The sequence below is a fragment of the Haemorhous mexicanus genome, chromosome 32 (genome assembly GCF_027477595.1).
Source record: "Haemorhous mexicanus isolate bHaeMex1 chromosome 32, bHaeMex1.pri, whole genome shotgun sequence".
Taxonomy (NCBI): domain Eukaryota; kingdom Metazoa; phylum Chordata; class Aves; order Passeriformes; family Fringillidae; genus Haemorhous; species Haemorhous mexicanus.
The window spans coordinates 1,067,584-1,084,237 of record NC_082372.1 but is presented as its reverse complement, the minus strand read 5'-3'; the positions used below and the strand labels follow the sequence as shown (position 1 = coordinate 1,084,237).

The 16,654-nt window shown below is 55.0% G+C and overlaps 1 protein-coding gene and 1 pseudogene across 7 annotated transcripts; one reads left to right on the top strand and one right to left on the bottom strand.

Moving 5' to 3' along the window:
• Positions 1 to 232: 232 nt before the first annotated feature.
• LOC132340545 (zinc finger protein 239-like) lies at positions 233 to 8,659 on the bottom strand (annotated as a pseudogene).
• A 141-nt stretch (positions 8,660 to 8,800) lies between these two features.
• On the top strand, positions 8,801 to 14,919 carry LOC132340541 (class I histocompatibility antigen, F10 alpha chain-like). Of its 7 annotated transcripts, XR_009489886.1 has the most exons (10): positions 9,218 to 9,345; positions 11,010 to 11,273; positions 12,031 to 12,303; positions 12,525 to 12,797; positions 12,883 to 12,993; positions 13,092 to 13,127; positions 13,247 to 13,279; positions 13,517 to 13,595; positions 13,695 to 13,764; positions 14,177 to 14,919. XR_009489886.1 is itself a non-coding variant. In XM_059871602.1 (9 exons), exons 2-8 carry the CDS (start codon positions 11,075 to 11,077, stop codon positions 13,715 to 13,717), a joined length of 948 nt encoding a protein of 315 aa, XP_059727585.1. In that variant the 5' UTR covers positions 8,801 to 8,824; positions 11,010 to 11,074; the 3' UTR covers positions 13,718 to 13,764; positions 14,177 to 14,919. The 7 variants fall into 7 exon arrangements, 5 of the variants coding, with proteins under 5 accessions (XP_059727585.1, XP_059727582.1, XP_059727583.1 ...); XM_059871602.1 differs by lacking the exons at positions 9,218 to 9,345; positions 13,517 to 13,595 and adding an exon at positions 8,801 to 8,824; XR_009489887.1 differs by lacking the exon at positions 13,695 to 13,764.
• The last annotated feature ends 1,735 nt before the right edge of the window (positions 14,920 to 16,654 follow it).

Sequence of the window (16,654 nt, the reverse complement as noted above, 5' to 3'; positions counted from 1 at the left end):
TCTACCCCACTGTCTCCAAAACCTTGGTCTTTTCCCCAGTTTTTCACCATTTGGCTGTAGAAGACACCCTTGGCAATAGGAAATCAAAGTTGTGTAATCCCTGAAGGTGGAAAAGACCTTGTCCTGGTTCAGGGCAAATTTGGGAGAGAACTTCCGAAGGGGTTCCTCTAGAAAGCAGATTCAATCGAGCACTCCCCCAACTGGTTCAGGAAAAATAAAATACCTCCTTGGAAAAAGGTGGAGAAAACTATTTATTAAACAATAAAACCTAAACAATATTAAACAATAAAACCTCTTGCCGCTCTAAAAGAGAGACAAACTCACAAAGTCCCTCCATGGGCTGCAGCTCAGCTCACTCAGTCTCTTATCAGTCCCTCCGGTGCTGGAAATGCCGCAGCCCAGGCCCGGCCCGGTGAGCCACAGGTGAGAGCTGCCGGTGCTCTGCTGGTGTTCAGGCCAGAGCAGGTTTAAACAGGTCCAAAGAAAAGTGGAAAAAACCACAGTCCAGGGAACTTCTTTGCCTCAGCTAGCTAAAACTAACTAAAAGCAAAGGAGAGCTCTGTCCCGCTGTCTGTCCATCTGCAGGCAACACACTGCAGGAGCAGGAATGTGGAGGAGTGAGTGCAGTGTCTGAAAACAAACTGTGCACTGCTTCTCTCCCCCTTCACTCTCAGGACAAGTCTTAAAGGTCCAAAACTTATTATTCAACAAGACAATTGGGGATACAAGCATCATATAATCAACCCAGAATGTACCTCCAAGACCATTCAGTACTCCTTGATGTCACCAGAAGACAGGATTGAATGCTAAAGATTTTATGGGGTTGAAAGTCGACAAATCTGCTCTCCCCAAGGAAATCCCATTGCTGGCCTGCCTCCTGATGGATGTTCCTGCCACTGGGTTTATCTAGGTGCCCTCAGGGAACCAGGAAGATGTGGAGGCCCCAGCCAGATGCCTTCCAACTTGGATCACCAGGACCACAGATCACCAGGGCTCTGCCCAACGGGGGTCACTGCGGATCATCCAACGCGGATCCTCGCATGGGGGATGGAGCTGGAGCAGCACACGAAGCTCTTCCCGCACTCGGGGCACTCACAGGGCTTCCCTTAGTGGCACCTCCGTTGGTGTCGGGTCAATGTTGAGCTTGTGGAGAATCTCATCCCACACTCAGGACATTTGTAGGGCCTCTCCCCGGTGTGGATGCGCCAGTGCATGGTGAGCTGGGAGTTTTGCTTGAAGCCCCTCCCGCAGTCGGAGCAGCGGAAGGGCCTCTCCTCTGTGTGAATCCGCTCGTGTTTGCAGAGATCGGAGCTCCTTGGAAACCTCTTCCCACACTCAGGACACTTGTAGGGCTTCTCCCCAGTATGAACATGCTGGTGTTTTCTCAGGTCAGAGTGCCACCCGTAGCTCTTCCCACATTCCAAGCAGGTGTAGGGCCATTTCCCCGTGTGGATCACCTGGTGCCGAATCAGGGCTGAGCTTCCTCTGAAGCTCTTCCCACATTCCCCACACTTGTAGGGCTTTTCCCCAGTGTGGATCTTCTGGTGCTCCGTCAGCTGGCACTTGATGCTGAAGCTCATCCCACACTGCCCACACTCGTAGGGCTTTTCCCCAGTGTGGATCCTCTCATGTTTCCTCAGGCCAGAGTTGTATCTAAAGCTCTTCCCACATTGCCCACACTCATAGGGCTTTTCCGCAGTATGGATTCTCTGGTGTTGCATCAGGCTCCCCTTCTGGTTGAAGCCCATCCCACATTCCCCACACTTGTAGGGCCATTCCCCAGTGTGGATTACCTGGTGCTGCATCAGGTGGCCCCTCTGGCTGAAGCTCTTCCCACATTCCCCACACTCAAAGGGCTTTTCCCCAGTGTGGATCCTCTGGTGTTGAGTCAGGACAGAGCTCTGGCTGAAACTCTTCCCACACTCTCCACATTTAAAGGGTCAATCCCCAGTGTGGAACCTCTGGTGCTGCCTCAGGTTGGAGCTCCAGCTGAAATGTTTCCCACACTCCTCACACTCATAGGGCCGTTCCCCAGTGTGGATCACCTGGTGCTGGATCAGGTGCAAGCTCCGGCTGAAACCCTTCCCACATTCCAAGCACTTGTGTGGCTTCTCCCTGCCATGAGGCTTCTCCACCAGCTCTGAGCTCCAGCTGGATCTCCGGACACCTTCCTGGCTCAGGGGGGCTCTTTCCTCCCCGCAGCTCCCTGGGCTGGGTTTGCAGCCCCTCCTCATGCGAGATCTCCAGGGCTTTTCCTCCTCCTCCATCCAGACATTCCCTAGGAATGAAAAATCCTGGTTTGGGGAAAAAACAAGATGAGAATGCCTTGGACTCCTTCCCCCCTTTATCTCATGAAGTCATTGGGAATCTTGTGTCTGTAAGAACCACCAAAATAATAAGATTGAGGCCAAAAATCCTCCAAACATCAAGACACAGATCAAAAACTCCCCAAACATCATGATTCAGCAAAACCCCCTTCCAAAATATAAAGATTCAGCCCCAACAAAAAACCAAAGCACCAACATTTAACCCACAAAAGCTCAGAAACATCAAGATTCACCCCTGTGAAAATCAGGGATCCCCCTCCCTGGTCACCTGCTGCATGTTGGGGGGAGAAACACGCCTGGGGCAGGAGGGAGGTTGCAGATACAGGGAGGGGTAGAACCTCCTGTTTCTGCTCCTCCTCCTCCTGTGTCTCTGCTCTTGCTCACACTCCTCTTCCTCCTGCTACGCCTCCTTCTCCAGCACAATCCCACCTTTTCCTCCCACGTGCAGCGTTTGACCATTTTGTTCCTCAACCCTGCTTCTCCTTCCCTTCTCCTCCTGCCCCAGGCCCAGCACCCACTGCCGGCTCCCCCTTCCCCCCAAACCCACAGCATCCCACTGCAGGGGCAGGGATGGAGCTGGGGCAGGTCGGGCTGGGGCAGTGCTGGGCTCTCGGCCGCTTCCGCCCGCACTCGGTCCCCACTGCAGCTGCTCCCGCCAGGACAGCGTGGGGGAGCCCGGCCTTGGCGCTGCCCCACTCCCACCTCCCCAAATTCCCCTCGTGGGGGGGGGCGCTGGGGCGATGACGCTGCAGGTGGGGAACGCTGGGAGCTGCGGGTCTGCCTGGACACTGCTGGGTCATGAGTGCCACACACTCTGATTGTGTGAGCACTGCCTGAGGGCTGGGGCTGCAGCAAGGGGGACACCCTGCTCCAGGGGGATGTCCCACAAACGAGGGACCCCCATGAAAGGAACAAGAGGAAAGTGTCTTTACAAACAGATGCTGTGAATCTGATTAAAGATAGGGCCAGGTACAAAAGGAAGCAACAGGAGAAGCCATCAGTTTCAGAAAATGTTATTAACTGATGACACTGACTGCTGCTGAGCCAAGGTCCTGCCAAATTCATGAACTTCGAGAAGAACAACAATGAGCCATGAATATCGTTTGCTATACAAAAGTGGGAACCCTATCAAGGGGGTATGCAGTAGGTGGATTGGGATGTTTGTAGCTCTCAAGTACTCCACCCAATGGGGAGAGGGAGATGTGGCTGGGAAAATTAGGATGAAAAGGAGGCTGTGTCCTTCAACAATAGGAGAGACCACATGGAAAATGTTTCATGGCATCTCCCTTTTTTTAGGAATGTAATTACTTTTACAGGACTCCTCTGGCTGCTTTGTGGACAGAAACCTCTGGTGATGTCAATTTTTCCACACACCTTGGAGCTCATCCAGAATTCCTTCCACCATCCCAAGCAGCCGGCAGTGAGTGCAGCTGAAGGTGCCTCACCCAGTTTGGGGGATGGGCTCCCTTGGGTGGCGGCGGCACCGGGGATTGATTGGGTACCCGAGAGTGACCAGGAGACAGACGAGTGACACATCGGGGGGTGCTCTGAAGAGTCAGCAGGGAGAGAGCTCTGGAAATCTCATCAGTGAGTGCAGTGGGATCTTTGGGGAATGAACATGGCAGGGCACCCATGGAGGGTAGAAAAGGGAAAGCTGGGAAGGGGTCCTGGCCAAAGGGATGATGATCCCAAAATATCTCTGAAGCGTCCCTTGGGAGAATGTTGAGGCAGTTTGCACATTCCCCCAGAGGTAATTAAGGACATGGATACCCAGGGGGGCAATAAGGGAAGTGGAGAAGGCATTTGGACAACAGGGGATGGATGGTGTTGGTGTGCTGGGAAGGGATTGGGTGAAGGGGAGCGTGCAGCAATATGGATAAGGCAAAAAGCAGCAGGAGGAATCTCTGTGGGAAGGAAAAGGATGATGCAAAATCAGAGGAAGAGAAAAATACTGAGGACTGGGATGTTTTTCAGCAGGGTTTTAGCCTCAAAACTTTTTAGCTGATTCAGGTCATTTCTGTCCCCAGTTTCCAGGAGAGGAAAACAAGGAGGTCAGGATTTCAGGGGTTTGTCTGTGGTGGGCAGAGGCAGCACTGGGCGCAGAGGGGCGGGACCGGGAGCACGGGCTGGGGGCCTGTGGGGAGCTGCGGGGCCGGGCCGGGGCTGTGGGGCAGCCGGGGCTCAGCGCCGGGCACTGCCTGACCCCACCAGCCCCGGGCAGGGCCGGCAGTGGCCCCCGGCCCCCAGGAGGCTGCGGGACGCCCCGGCCGTGCCCGGCCCCGTGGAGCTGCCGGCCCTGCCCGCCGGGGCGGCACCTTTGGACACTGCGGCAGGACAGGGACTGGCTCTGGGATACGGGCTGGGGAGGGGACCCTGAGCACAGGGAGCAAGGAATATCTGGGAAATGTGGATTGTACGTGGAAGGACTGAAATTTTCTTTTAAGGATTTTGTTAGGGTTGCTGGAGAAACAAATGATTTTGCAGAAAGCTCGGGAGCTGAGGATGAGCACCCACAGGCACTGAGGGGAGCTGCAGGAGGGGCACAAGAAGGACCTGCAGCACTTGGGCACAAAGGCACAGCAGGGGAATGCAAGAAGGGAGCAGAAAAAGGCCAAGCTGAAGGCAAAGGCCAGGGCAGAGTTCCTACAGCCCCTGAGGGATCAACCCCAGGGCCCAAGGGGGCCCCAGCACCCAGGGGATAGGCTCGGCCACAAGCACCTGGCAGAGGCATTGCCCTCCTCGGCAGGGGAGAGCCCACCCAAACTGCCCCTGGCAAGGAATCAGGGCTCCAGCTGCAGGGCACAAGGACACTGCAAGCAGAGACAGCAGCACCCTCAGGAGGAGCAAGTCCACCCCTTGATGGACATGGACTGGCAGGGGTGTCACAGCTCCCATCACACCAGGGACCCACAACACTGGAGCCCTTGAGCACATTCAGGGTGGGTCTGCATTGAGAGGAGTCTTTTCCTGATGGACACAGGGGCCTCTCAATCCACTGTGAATCTTAGACCCAAGGGGAGAAAAACGCCAAAAATGTCTTGGATTATTCATGGGAGAAGTGGGAAAAAATGAGCAGGTGTGTTTTATTGAACCACTATTAGCAGATGTGGGTGATGGGTTTGAAATGCATGAATTTTTATTTGCTCCTAATTGTGATTATAATTTACTGGGAAGGGATTTGATCACTAAACTGGGAACGTAAATTAATTTTATAAAAGATGATGCAGAGGTTAGTTCTGTTGTACCTCCGTGTCAGATGTCTGGCACGGCCTATGCTGAAGTGAACCCAGAAGTGTGGGCAGACCCAGGGAAAGAGGGAAAATTAGATATGGAGCACTTTGAAGCAACCAGGACAAGTGGTGTCTAAAAGCAACACACTGTTCCAGGGGAGGGAAGGAAGGGGAATCAGACAAAGCGCAGGTCACCGCCCCATGCTCAGCTCAACCGGCAGAGCTGTGGGTGCTTGTGAGAGTCTGGCACTGAAATGCCCTGAGCAGGAAGGCTTCAATATCTTCTGCTGACACCATGTCACCTAACAGGGGGGCAAAAACAATTCTGAAAAGCTGAAAGGCCACCAGAACAAATCCTACAACACCATGGACCAGCCCCTGGGAACCCTAAACAATTCATTTCAATGGCATCATTAGGTTACAAGCTGTCCTCAAAATAATAACCAACCAGACAGCTCCAGCTCCTGACCTTCCTGCTGACCAATCCACTGAAAGGAGGAACACAACATTTCACCAGGGGATGGGATCAGATCATCTGTTAGCAGAAAAAGGAGGAGTTTGTGGAAAATTAAATGACTCAAACTGCTGTTGGCAAATAGATGGCAAAGGAAAAGTGGGGAAACAGATAACAAAAGAAACAAGAAAGTAGCTCATGTACCAGTCCAAACATGGAAAGGATGGGAATGGGACACGGTTTTGTGGCTCCCTGGCAGACCATGGGTTAAACAAATGGAATCCCTCCTCTCATGTGCTACAGCAACTCTCATCTTTTTACCATGCTCCACACCTGGAGAATGCAGCTCATTCAGCAGGTGAGCCTGGGGATACAGGTGGCAGCCAGGCCTCCTGATCCAGGAACGGCTACAGAAGGACAGGGAAGGAGGGCACTGAGAATAATCCCAAAACCAAAGAGGACCCAGAAAGAAAAAACAGAGTCAATGAGTGAATCTGCTCGCAGATAGGGCCAGGGACTTGTAGATAAGGAAGTAAGGGGAGAAACCATCAGTTTCAGAAAATGTTACAAATTTACACGGACACCTGCTCAAAGTCCCGCTAGATTCCTGAACTTCGAGAAGAACAAGGACTTAACAGAGCCCATGAATATCGGATGTTAAACAAAAGTGGGGGTGCACATTAACGAGGACATGCAGTTGGAGGATCGGGAAGTCTGAACCTTCCAAGTACCTCAGCCAGTGGGCAAAGGGAGGGGGAAATGAGGCCGGGAAAATGAGGATAAAAAGGAGGCTGCGAACTACAACAATGGCAGAGACCGCACGGCAAATGCCCCACGGCCTCTCCCTCTGCTCAGCAATAAAGTCACTTTTACAGGACTCCTCTGCCTCCTCCGGGCACAGAAACCTCCGGCGAAGTGAATTTCCCCGCACAGCCCCGGGACGGGGCAGCCCCCTCTGTCCCAGCCACAGGAACCGGGCCGAGCCAGCGCCGCTCCGGCAGCGGCTCCTGCCGAGGCAGCGGCGGAAAGGAGACCGCGGGCAGGGGATGCCCGAGAGAGGCTCCGAGCCCCTGGGAAGCCCCTGCAGAGCCATGGAAGTGGCTCCTGGCGGGACCTGTGAGCCCGTGGGCGATCCCCGCTGGAGCAGCCCGTTCCCGAGGGACTGTGTCCCGTGGGAGGGACCCCAGGCTGGGGCAGGACGAGGATTCCTGTCCCTGAGGGGAGGCTGTGACATGACCGGGCTGGGACCCCCAGGCCCTGCGCCTCTGGGTGGGGAGAAGGGAGGGAATGCGGGATAGAGTTAAGCCCGGGAAGGAGAGAGAAGTGGGGGGAGGATGTTTCCCTAGGAATTATTTCAGTTCTCATTCTCTTGCCCTGGTATGTTTGATAATAAATTCAATTAATTTCCCCAAGTCAAGTGTGAGAGGAATGATGGATTTTGTCCTCACAAACAAGCTGGGGGTCTGCTGGTAGATCAAACCAGCACTGAGAGATAAAAGAAACAATGGGAAAGATTCCACTGATTGATGAATAGAAACAGATATTTGCTTTTACAAACCAACTTTAGGTTCACTGATAGATGAAACTGAACATTGAAAAATGAAAGAAATAATGAGGTAAAACCCGAAATTCCATAAGAATTAAAAATTAAAAGGGAGGGTTACACATTAGAGGGAAATCTTCGGTATCAGGTGTACCGAGAAGTCTGAACCTGTCAAGTACCTCAGCCAACGGGGAAAGAGAGAAGGGAAATACGGCCGGGAAATTGGGATAAAAAGGGAGGCTGCGTCCTCCAAAAATTTGAGAGAACCCAGGGGAATGCCCCAGGGCCTCTGCCTTTATTCGAATAAAGTAAAAAGACTCCTCTGTCTCCTTTTCGGACATAAACCTCTGATGTTTGTGGATTAATTTTCCTGACAAGTGTGTTGTGCCCGTCACCAGTGATTGAACTGTCCCCACTTACCCAGACCCTGGAGCCTTTCCTTGTGTGCTCTGTTCCCTGCCCAGGGGGAGGAGGGAAGTGACTGAGAGGTTTTGGCCTCTCTCCAGCATCCCCTGCTCCGGCCTGGGCTCCTGCCAGGGCTGCAGGTGGGTCCCTGCTCCGTCCCGCACTCACCCCAGCGCCCTCAGGTCCCGGTCACGCCGAGCTCCCGGCGGTTCGGGGCAGCAGCAGCGGCTCCTTGGCCTCCTGCCCGGGCTGGGCCCAGCGCCGGGGCCGCTCCTCAGCCGCGGGTTCCGGAAAATGCCGGTGTGCGGGGAAAGGGAGGCAAGGCCGTACCGTGTGCAGAGCCCGCTCCTCGCCGCGATTGGCTGATTCTGCCGTCACTCCTCGTTCTAGCCGCTGATTGGTGGGAGCAGGGCCAAGCACGGCCCCGGTGCCGCCCCGAGGGCGCCCCTGGCTTGGCAGAGCCGCCATTACCGGAGTGTCTGTGCGGGTCTGGTAGTGGTGGCAGCGGCCGGAGCCCGGTGAGGCGGCGGCCGCGGAGCTCGGAGGCGGCCGCAGCGCAGCCTCCGGGGACGGGGCAGCCCCCTCTGTCCTAGCCACAGGAACCGGGCCGAGCCAGCGCTGCTCCGGCAGCGGCTCCTGCCGAGGCAGCGGCGGGAAGGAGACCGCGGGCAGCCGCTCCCGCAGCGCCCTCAGCCCAGGGACAAGACGGGCCGGACACGGCACAACCAACCCGCCTGAGCCCCCTGCCGCCCCCGAGGCCCGCAGCGAGCCCCGAGCCCCCGCACAACCCAGCGCGGCTCCCACCTGCGCTCCGGCCGCCTCCGAGCTCCGCCGCCGCCTCACCGATGGTTCCCGGTCACTCCCAGTAAGGTCCAAAACACTCCCCCTTCACTTGTTCTGGGACCCACTGCACCCCTCCCCGGGCATCCCGCCCTCCCCATACCCCAGACCCGCCCTTTCCCTTCACCTTTGCACCCCCAGATCTCCCAAATTTCCCTGTTCCCCCAGTTCTCCACTCCCGGCGCTTTCTTAAGGGGGTCCCAGGTGGTTCTCAGAGGGCTCCAGGGCGGCCGCTGTGGGGATCCAGAGGGATTCTCTGAGATTCCCCCGTCCCCTCCCCATCCCCGCCCTCCTCGGTCCCTTTCGCGTCCGCGTCCCAACTTGTGAGACCGGGATCTGCCCGGTGACCGATGACGTCACTGACAAATCGAGCTGCTATTGGTAGAGAGAAAATAGCGAAACCAATGGCGGCGCCGGAGGCGGCTCTGGGGGCGGGGCCGGGCCGGGCCGGGCCGCCGCGGAGCGGCGCCATGGCTCCAGCCCTGGGGCTGGGGGTGCTCTGGGGGCTCCTGGAGCTCCTGTGGGACCCGGGGAGCGCGACCAAAGGTGAGTGGGACCCCCGAAACCGGGAACCCCTTGAACCGCAATTTCTGGGCACCGGTTACCCTTTGAACTTCCATTTCCGGGAATCGGAGCCTCCCTAAACCTCCATTCTTGGGCAGGGGAGCTCCCCTGAACCCCATTTTGGGGTCCTGTGATCCCCCTCCATCCCCTTCCCTCGCACTGGGACCCCCCTGAACCCCTATTCCTGGGCACGGGGACCCCGTGAACGTTTTCATGGCAGTGGAACCCCCCTGCACCCCTTTATCTGGCCCCAGGACCCACCGGATCTCCCATTCCTGGGGATCAGGATCCCTTTGAATCCATAATCTCGGCACGGGAACCCCCCTGAACCCCCATTCCCGGGCACTGGGACATCCCTGAACCTCCATTTCTGGGCACCGGGACCCCCCTGCATCCCCTTTATCAGGGACTGGGATCCCCCCATACTCCGTAAGTGCTCTGGGACCCCCTGCCCCCCCTTTTCTGGCATCCCGCTTTTCCCAGACCCCAGACCCACTCTTTTCCTTGAGCTTTGGATCCGCAGATCTCCCAGCTTTCCGTGTTTCCCCCATTTTCCACTCCCTCCCCTTCCCAAAACGGGATCCCAGAGGGTCCCGGAGGGTCTCAGGGGGGTCGCAGCGGGGATCCAGATGAACTCCGTGGAATACCCCCTTCCCTCGTCCCTTCCCTCCCGTGTTCCCTCGGTCTCTTTCCCATCTCCCGGGATCTGCCCCCCTTTCCCAGCCCCACACCTCCCCTTTCCGTGAGCCAGGGACCCCCTGGAGCCCCATTCCTGCCTTTCCCAGCTCCCAGAACGCACTTCCCTCAGCACCAGGGACCCTTGGACCCCCTTTGTTGGGCATAGGGACCCCCTGGATTCCCCATCCCACCTCTCCCAGTCTCTTCTTTGAACCTTGGACCATTCCCGGCTCTCCCAGTCCCCCTTCCTGCCTCTTGGATGCCCCCAGAGCCCCCCAATCTCTGCATCCCCTCAGTTCTTCACCTCCTGCTTATCCTGCAGGAGAATCTCAGGGTGTCCGTGAGGGTCCCAGGGGGGATTCTGGACTCCAGGACCCCCATGAATTTTCAGTTCTGGGGCACTGGGACCTCCCTGCACGCCCTTATCCAGTACAAATCCCCCCCTGCACCCCCTTTCCCTGCCTTCCCTAGTCCCCAGACCCCTCTTTTCCTTGTCCCTGAGACCCCCTGGACCCCCATTCTTGCTTTTCTCAGCCCCCAGCTCCCCCTTTCCTTTGTGTCAGAGACCCCCAGCCTCCCATTCCCAGGTCTGCCCACCCTGTGATCCCTTTCCTTGGCACTGGGGACCCCTGGACCCCCTTTCCTGGGCACAGGGATCCCTTCCTTGGCACTGGGGACCCCTGGACCCCCTTTCCTGGGCACAGGGATCCCCTGGAACCCCCATCCCTACTCTCCCAGTCCCTGCACAGCGCCCCCCCCTCCCCCTTCCATAACCCTGGAACCCCCTGAGCCCCCATTCCTGGACACCAGGACCCCCTGCAGGCCCTTTCCTGTCCATCCCACCTCTCCCACCCTGCACACCCTTTCCTTGGCCCCAGGATCCCCAAACCCCTTCCCAGCTCTCCCAGTTCCCCTTTCATTGCTCCATGATCCCCCAAACCCCCCCCCACCTCTCCGTGTCCCCCCAGTTCTCCACTCCCTGCGTTACCTGGCTGTGGCGGTGTCAGAGTCCAGCCCAGGGGTCCCCCAGTTCATGGCCACCGGGTACCTGGATGGGATCCCCTTCACGCGCTACGACAGCGAGCGGGGCCGGGCGGAGCCGCTGACGCAGTGGATGAAGGACGGAGTCAAGCCGGAAGATTGGGAGAGGGGGACCCAGATTGCTGTGGGGACCCAGCAGGTGTTTGCCAGGGGCCTGGAGACACTGCGGGAGCGGTACAACCAGAGCAGGGGTGAGTGGGGGGTCTGTGGGGCTGGGATGGGGATACGTGGGGCTGGGCTGGGATCTGTGGGGCTGGAATGGGAACTGTAGAGCTGGGATGTGGATCAGTGGGGCTGAGATGGGATCTCTAGGTCTCAGATGTGGGTTCACAAGGCTCCAAGGGGCTGAAAATGGGGATCTATTAGGTTGGGATGGAATATTTTGTGATCCACAGGTTGGGATATGGATCCGTGGAGCTGGGATGGGATCTGTGGGACTGGGATGTGAATCCATGGGGCTAGGATGGGATCTGTGAGACTGGGATGTGAATCCATGGGGCTGGGATGGGATCCGTGCAGCTGGGATGAGAACCGTGGGGCTGGGATAGGAATTGTAGGGCTGAGATGGGGATCCATGGGGCTGGGATGGGATCTGTAAGGCTGGGATTGGATCCATGGGGCTGGGATAGGATTTGCAGGGTTGGAAGGGGAATTGTAGGGCTGGGGTAAGGATCTATAAGTCTCAGGTATGCATTCACAGGGCTCCAAGGGGCTGAAACAGGGATCCATTAGACTGGGATGGGATAGCTTGTGATCCGTGGGGCTGGGATGGGATCTGTGGGGCTGGGTTGGGATCCGTGGGGTTGGGATGTGGATCCATGGGGCTCCAAGGGGCTGGAATGAGGCTCTGTGGGTCTCCCTCAGACTCTGGGGCTCCATAGGGCTGGAATGGGGCTCAGTGGGGCTGGGACACAATTCCATGGGTCTCTGTGGGTACAACCCCCCCAGGTCTTCACACATGGCTGCGAGTTTCCAGCTGTGAGCTCCTGTCCGATGGGAGTGTCCATGGATACTACCGGGTCGGCTACGACGGGCGGGATTTCATCTCCTTTGACCTGGGATCCGAGAGATTCATGCCGGCCGACAGCGTTGCTGAGATCACCAGGAGGCGCTGGGAAAAGGAAGAGGTGGCTGAGGGGTTCACAAATTACCTGAGGCATGAATGCCCAGAATGGCTCCGGAAATACGTCGGGTATAGGGAGAAGGAGCTGGAGCGCAAAGGTGGGAGCAGAATTCCTGTGGGAATTTGGGAATGGAGAACTTGGGAACATGGGATTCCTGTGGGAATTCTCTGGGTAGATCTCATCTCCATCCCATTCCCATAGAATCCTATGGTCAGATCTCATCCCCATCCCATTGCAGTTGGAATTCCATGGGTAGAGCACACCCCAGTCCAATTCCCATGAACTCCATGCATGAATTCCACCATTATCCCATTCCAGAGGCCCCTGATGTCCATGTGTCGGGAAGAGAGGAACACGGGACGCTGATCCTGTCCTGCCACGCGTACGGATTCTACCCCAACACCATCGCAGTCAGCTGGATGAAGGGGGGTGAAACCTTGGATCAGGAGACGGAGCGGGGCGGGATCGTTCCCAACAGCGACGGCACCTTCCACACCTGGGCCAGGATCGAGGCGCTGCCGGAGGAGCGGGAGCAGTACCGGTGCAGGGTGGAGCATCCCGGAATGCCAGAGCCCGGGATCTTCGCTTGGGGTGAGGCTGGGAATGTGGGGATTGGGAATTTGGAATTCCCAAACGGGGATTCCCCTCCCCCTCCTCACTATCCCGCATTTCCCAGAGCCAACATCTGGCGGGAATCTCACCGTGGTGGTCGCTGTGTCTCTCATCGCTGCCATCCTCATCCTCATCCTCATCCTCATTGGATTCGGCGTCTGGAAGCTCCAATCTGGTAACACACGGGATGGGGGTTGGGAAGGGACACGGATCCACCCGGCACCGTTCTGGGAATCCTGTGCCACTGATGCTGATCCCACTTTGTTTCCACAGGGAGGAGGGACGGGAATGGATACAACCTGGCAGCTGGTGAGTACCAGTGGTGGATCCAGCTCTGGATTCCCTCTGTGCGGATCCCAGGATGGATCCTGGGATTAATCCCAGTGCGTGATCCATGCTGGAATCTCATGGATCTTCTCTTTCTTCAGGAAAAGATGTGGGAACCAACGGCTTGAGCACAGGTACAGAGCAGGATCAGAATGAGATTCCAGAGGGGGATTAGGGCAGGATGGATAAACTGGGATCAGGGAGGGATTCCAGATCAGAGCAGGGGTCCAGAGCAGGATCAGATGGAATTGTTTGTCATTGCAATGGGCCTCCGGCCAGATAATAATTAGCATTGACTTCATGATTTACAGAAGGCTGGTCAATCTCTTTATTATATATATTCATTATTAAGAAACCCATTGCTTTTGTAGACAGTTACAATGCAAGTTGACCTAATTGGTCCTTCAATCAAAACCCATCACCATTGGCTAATTAAGAAACCACCCTCTGGTAAATAAATATCCATAACACATTCTACATGTTCACAACAACAGGTGCAGCAGGTTAAGATAAGAATTATTTCTCATTCTTTTCTCTGATTCTTTTCAGAGACTTTCTCCAGAAAGGCCTGAGGAAGTTGTGTGTTGCTCTCTGTGGCCAGAGAGCTGCTGCCACAATTGTAAAGTGGGATCAGTGCTAGATTCTGGGGCGGGATCAGGTGGGATGGATAGAGCAGGATCAGGCTGGGATTACAGAGAAGGACTGGGGCAAGAGGGATGGGGCAGGATCATTTGAGATTCTGGATCAAGGCAGGATCAGGATTCTAGTGCAGGGCTAGTTGGGTAGACAGAGTGGGATTGGGGCAGGTTGAATGGAGTGGGATCAGGTGGAATAGATGGAGCAGATTGGTGTGGGGTGGATGGAGCAGGATAAGGTTGGAATTCCAGAGAGGGATTGGGGCAGGATGGTTGGACTGGGATTGGGTGAAATGGATGGAGCAACTCCCACTCTCCATGGGCTCCAGCCAGGTCCATCCAGTTGGGATGGGGACAGGGACAGGGTGACACCATGACCCTCTCTCATTCTGGCAGGAATCACCGCCTGAGCAATCCACGGAGCTGGACATGGCCCCTTCCCTCTTCCCAGGGCAAGCCGAGAGCTGCCAGCAGTGTGGAATCCTCAGGATCTTTCCCCCTCAGGGAATTCCCCAGAGCTCTCTGCTGGAGAGGCTTGCCATAGAGTTTCCCCACCTGGGCAGACAGAAAAGACCTCCCCATGGAGTCTTGCACATCACTGACTGTCCTAGGGTGGCGTTAGGATGTTTGTATCACCATTCATGTGTGTAATTTATGCTGGATATTATGTTCTATGCCTTTAAAACTGGCTCTGCAGAGTGAAAGTTTTGTTTTGGGCCTCTTATCAGCCACTCGGCGGGACATACAGATAGTACAGTACATAGTGCTGTTTTTTGCTTTTTGCCCTTCTTTTCACTTTGCTCTTGCTTCTGCTCTGCTTCTGCTTGCTCTTGCTTTCTACTTCTTCTCATTAGTTAGTTTAGCTAAACAGTCCAAATTTCTTCCCGGACTGTTTCCCCTTTCCTGTTTGGATTTACCTGAACCTGCTCCGGACTGGGACCTGAGAAACACTGAGAGAGAGTTTGCACCCTGTGGCTGCAGCAGCTGCCCCAACACCAGAGGGACTGATAACAGAGCGACCACCCCAGGAAAGACTTTCTGAATTTGTCATCTTTTTCAGAGTGGTGAAAGAGTGGTGTCATCCAGTATTGTTCATTGTGTGTGCAGTGCCTGTTAAATAAACAGGTTCTTTCCACCTCTCTCTGAGGAATTCTTCCCGAACCAGTTGTGGGGGGAGGGGCCATGTGGGTTTGCTTTCTGGAGGGGCCCCCTTTTTGGGGATTCTCTCCCAAATTTGCCCTAAACCAGGACACTGACCCATCCCAGTTCCTTTCCCCATATGTCCCACCTTTCCCTGGTTTCTCCTTTCCCTGTTTCCTCATTGGTTGTGGTACCCCCGGTGGTCAGCCCTGTAAGACTCATCTCTGAGGGCCTTTGAGGGGTCCAGTCTGGCTAGCTCTGGACCCTTGGCCCCTACAATCTCACCAGGACAAAAGTAAAAGACTGGAGGCGCTCTTCTCCTCAGGACGATTGTCGTGCTTTATTGTGGAACCACTCCAGGGAAGTCCAAGGAAGGAAAAGAGGAAAGGAGACTGATTGTGTGATGGCGGGAGATTTTAAACCCAGGGGAATGGGGGGGCAGAGGAGAGGGACCACAACCAATGGGATACAAGCGATGGGAGGGGTGAGGGGAGGGAGTAACCTGGGGAGAGGCCACCACCAGGACTTTGGGGAGGGGTGTGTGCGGAAAAAATCAGGAGAAACAACATAAGCTATTCAGTGCAGTATAAAAACAACTCAGTGCAAAATTTCCAACCAGTGCAAAACAACTAAAGAAACCACTTAGTGCAATACAACACCTCCCCCTTTTCTGTTAAAAAATATTAAAGGAAAAGTGTTGGTGTATTCTGATCCAGATAATGAATTTGTCCACCATTCATGATTTGTGGGCCTGTTGGGTTGCTTTAGGTCCACAAACTCCATGTGGTTGACTTCTGAGGTAGTGGAGATTAAACCGTTGATACCTTTTAAAATTATGCAATGTAGAATTCCAAATGCTAACATGATTAGGAAAATAACAACAAAAAAACAACAGAATTGTCTTAATAATTGAAGTCCACCACCCTGAGAGTCCCCAGTCCTTGAACAGTCCGCTGAACCAGTCCTCGGATTACTGCTTGACTTGCTCAATCAGGCTTTTCGCTTCTCGGAGAGCTGTGTGGACGTTGGGTGCTTTTGGTGTTAGGTTCAAGCAGCAAAGTCCTTTAAATTCCTGGCCATGCCAGGGTCACCCAGATGTTTTGGTGTGGCTGAGGGACGAACCACGCAGCTGTCAGACTGCTCAGCGCAAACAGGATGACAACTTGGACAGAGCTCATAGTGAGGTTAAGTGGGAGGTAGATTTTCTTTTCTAAAAGGAAAAGTAAACATTTTAAAACACATTACAAGTCAGGGGGCTGCTGGATTGTAGGAAGGCTTTTCTCTTTCTGGCGGCATCTTCTCTTTGAGGCGACAGCTACTCGCTTCTCATCCCCGTCTGCTGGAGCTGGATTTTTGGTGACGAAAGGTTTTTTCGGAACCCAGGACATCCCTCTGGGTGCCCTGGATGGTTCTCAGCCCCTGGCAGGAAGCCAAAGACACTTGGAATTTCAATTCTAACTCATGGAGCAAATTGCCAACCTTGTATGAAGAGTTACAAGTCACAAAAGCTTAAGTAGAGTGATAATGAATTTATCACAGGGTGAAAAGTGGAATCTTGGGGATTTTTAGTATAGGGGTCTAAGAGGCAGGATGTAGGGATTTGGGCGTTGTCTTGTCCTTCTTCCTTCTTCTTCCTAGCCTCCATCTTCTGTGTGATGTTGGCACTTTTGGATTGGTTTAGGGTAGAAGCAGACAGTGTAACACAGGTGAGAGGTATTGGAAAATAATGGTAAA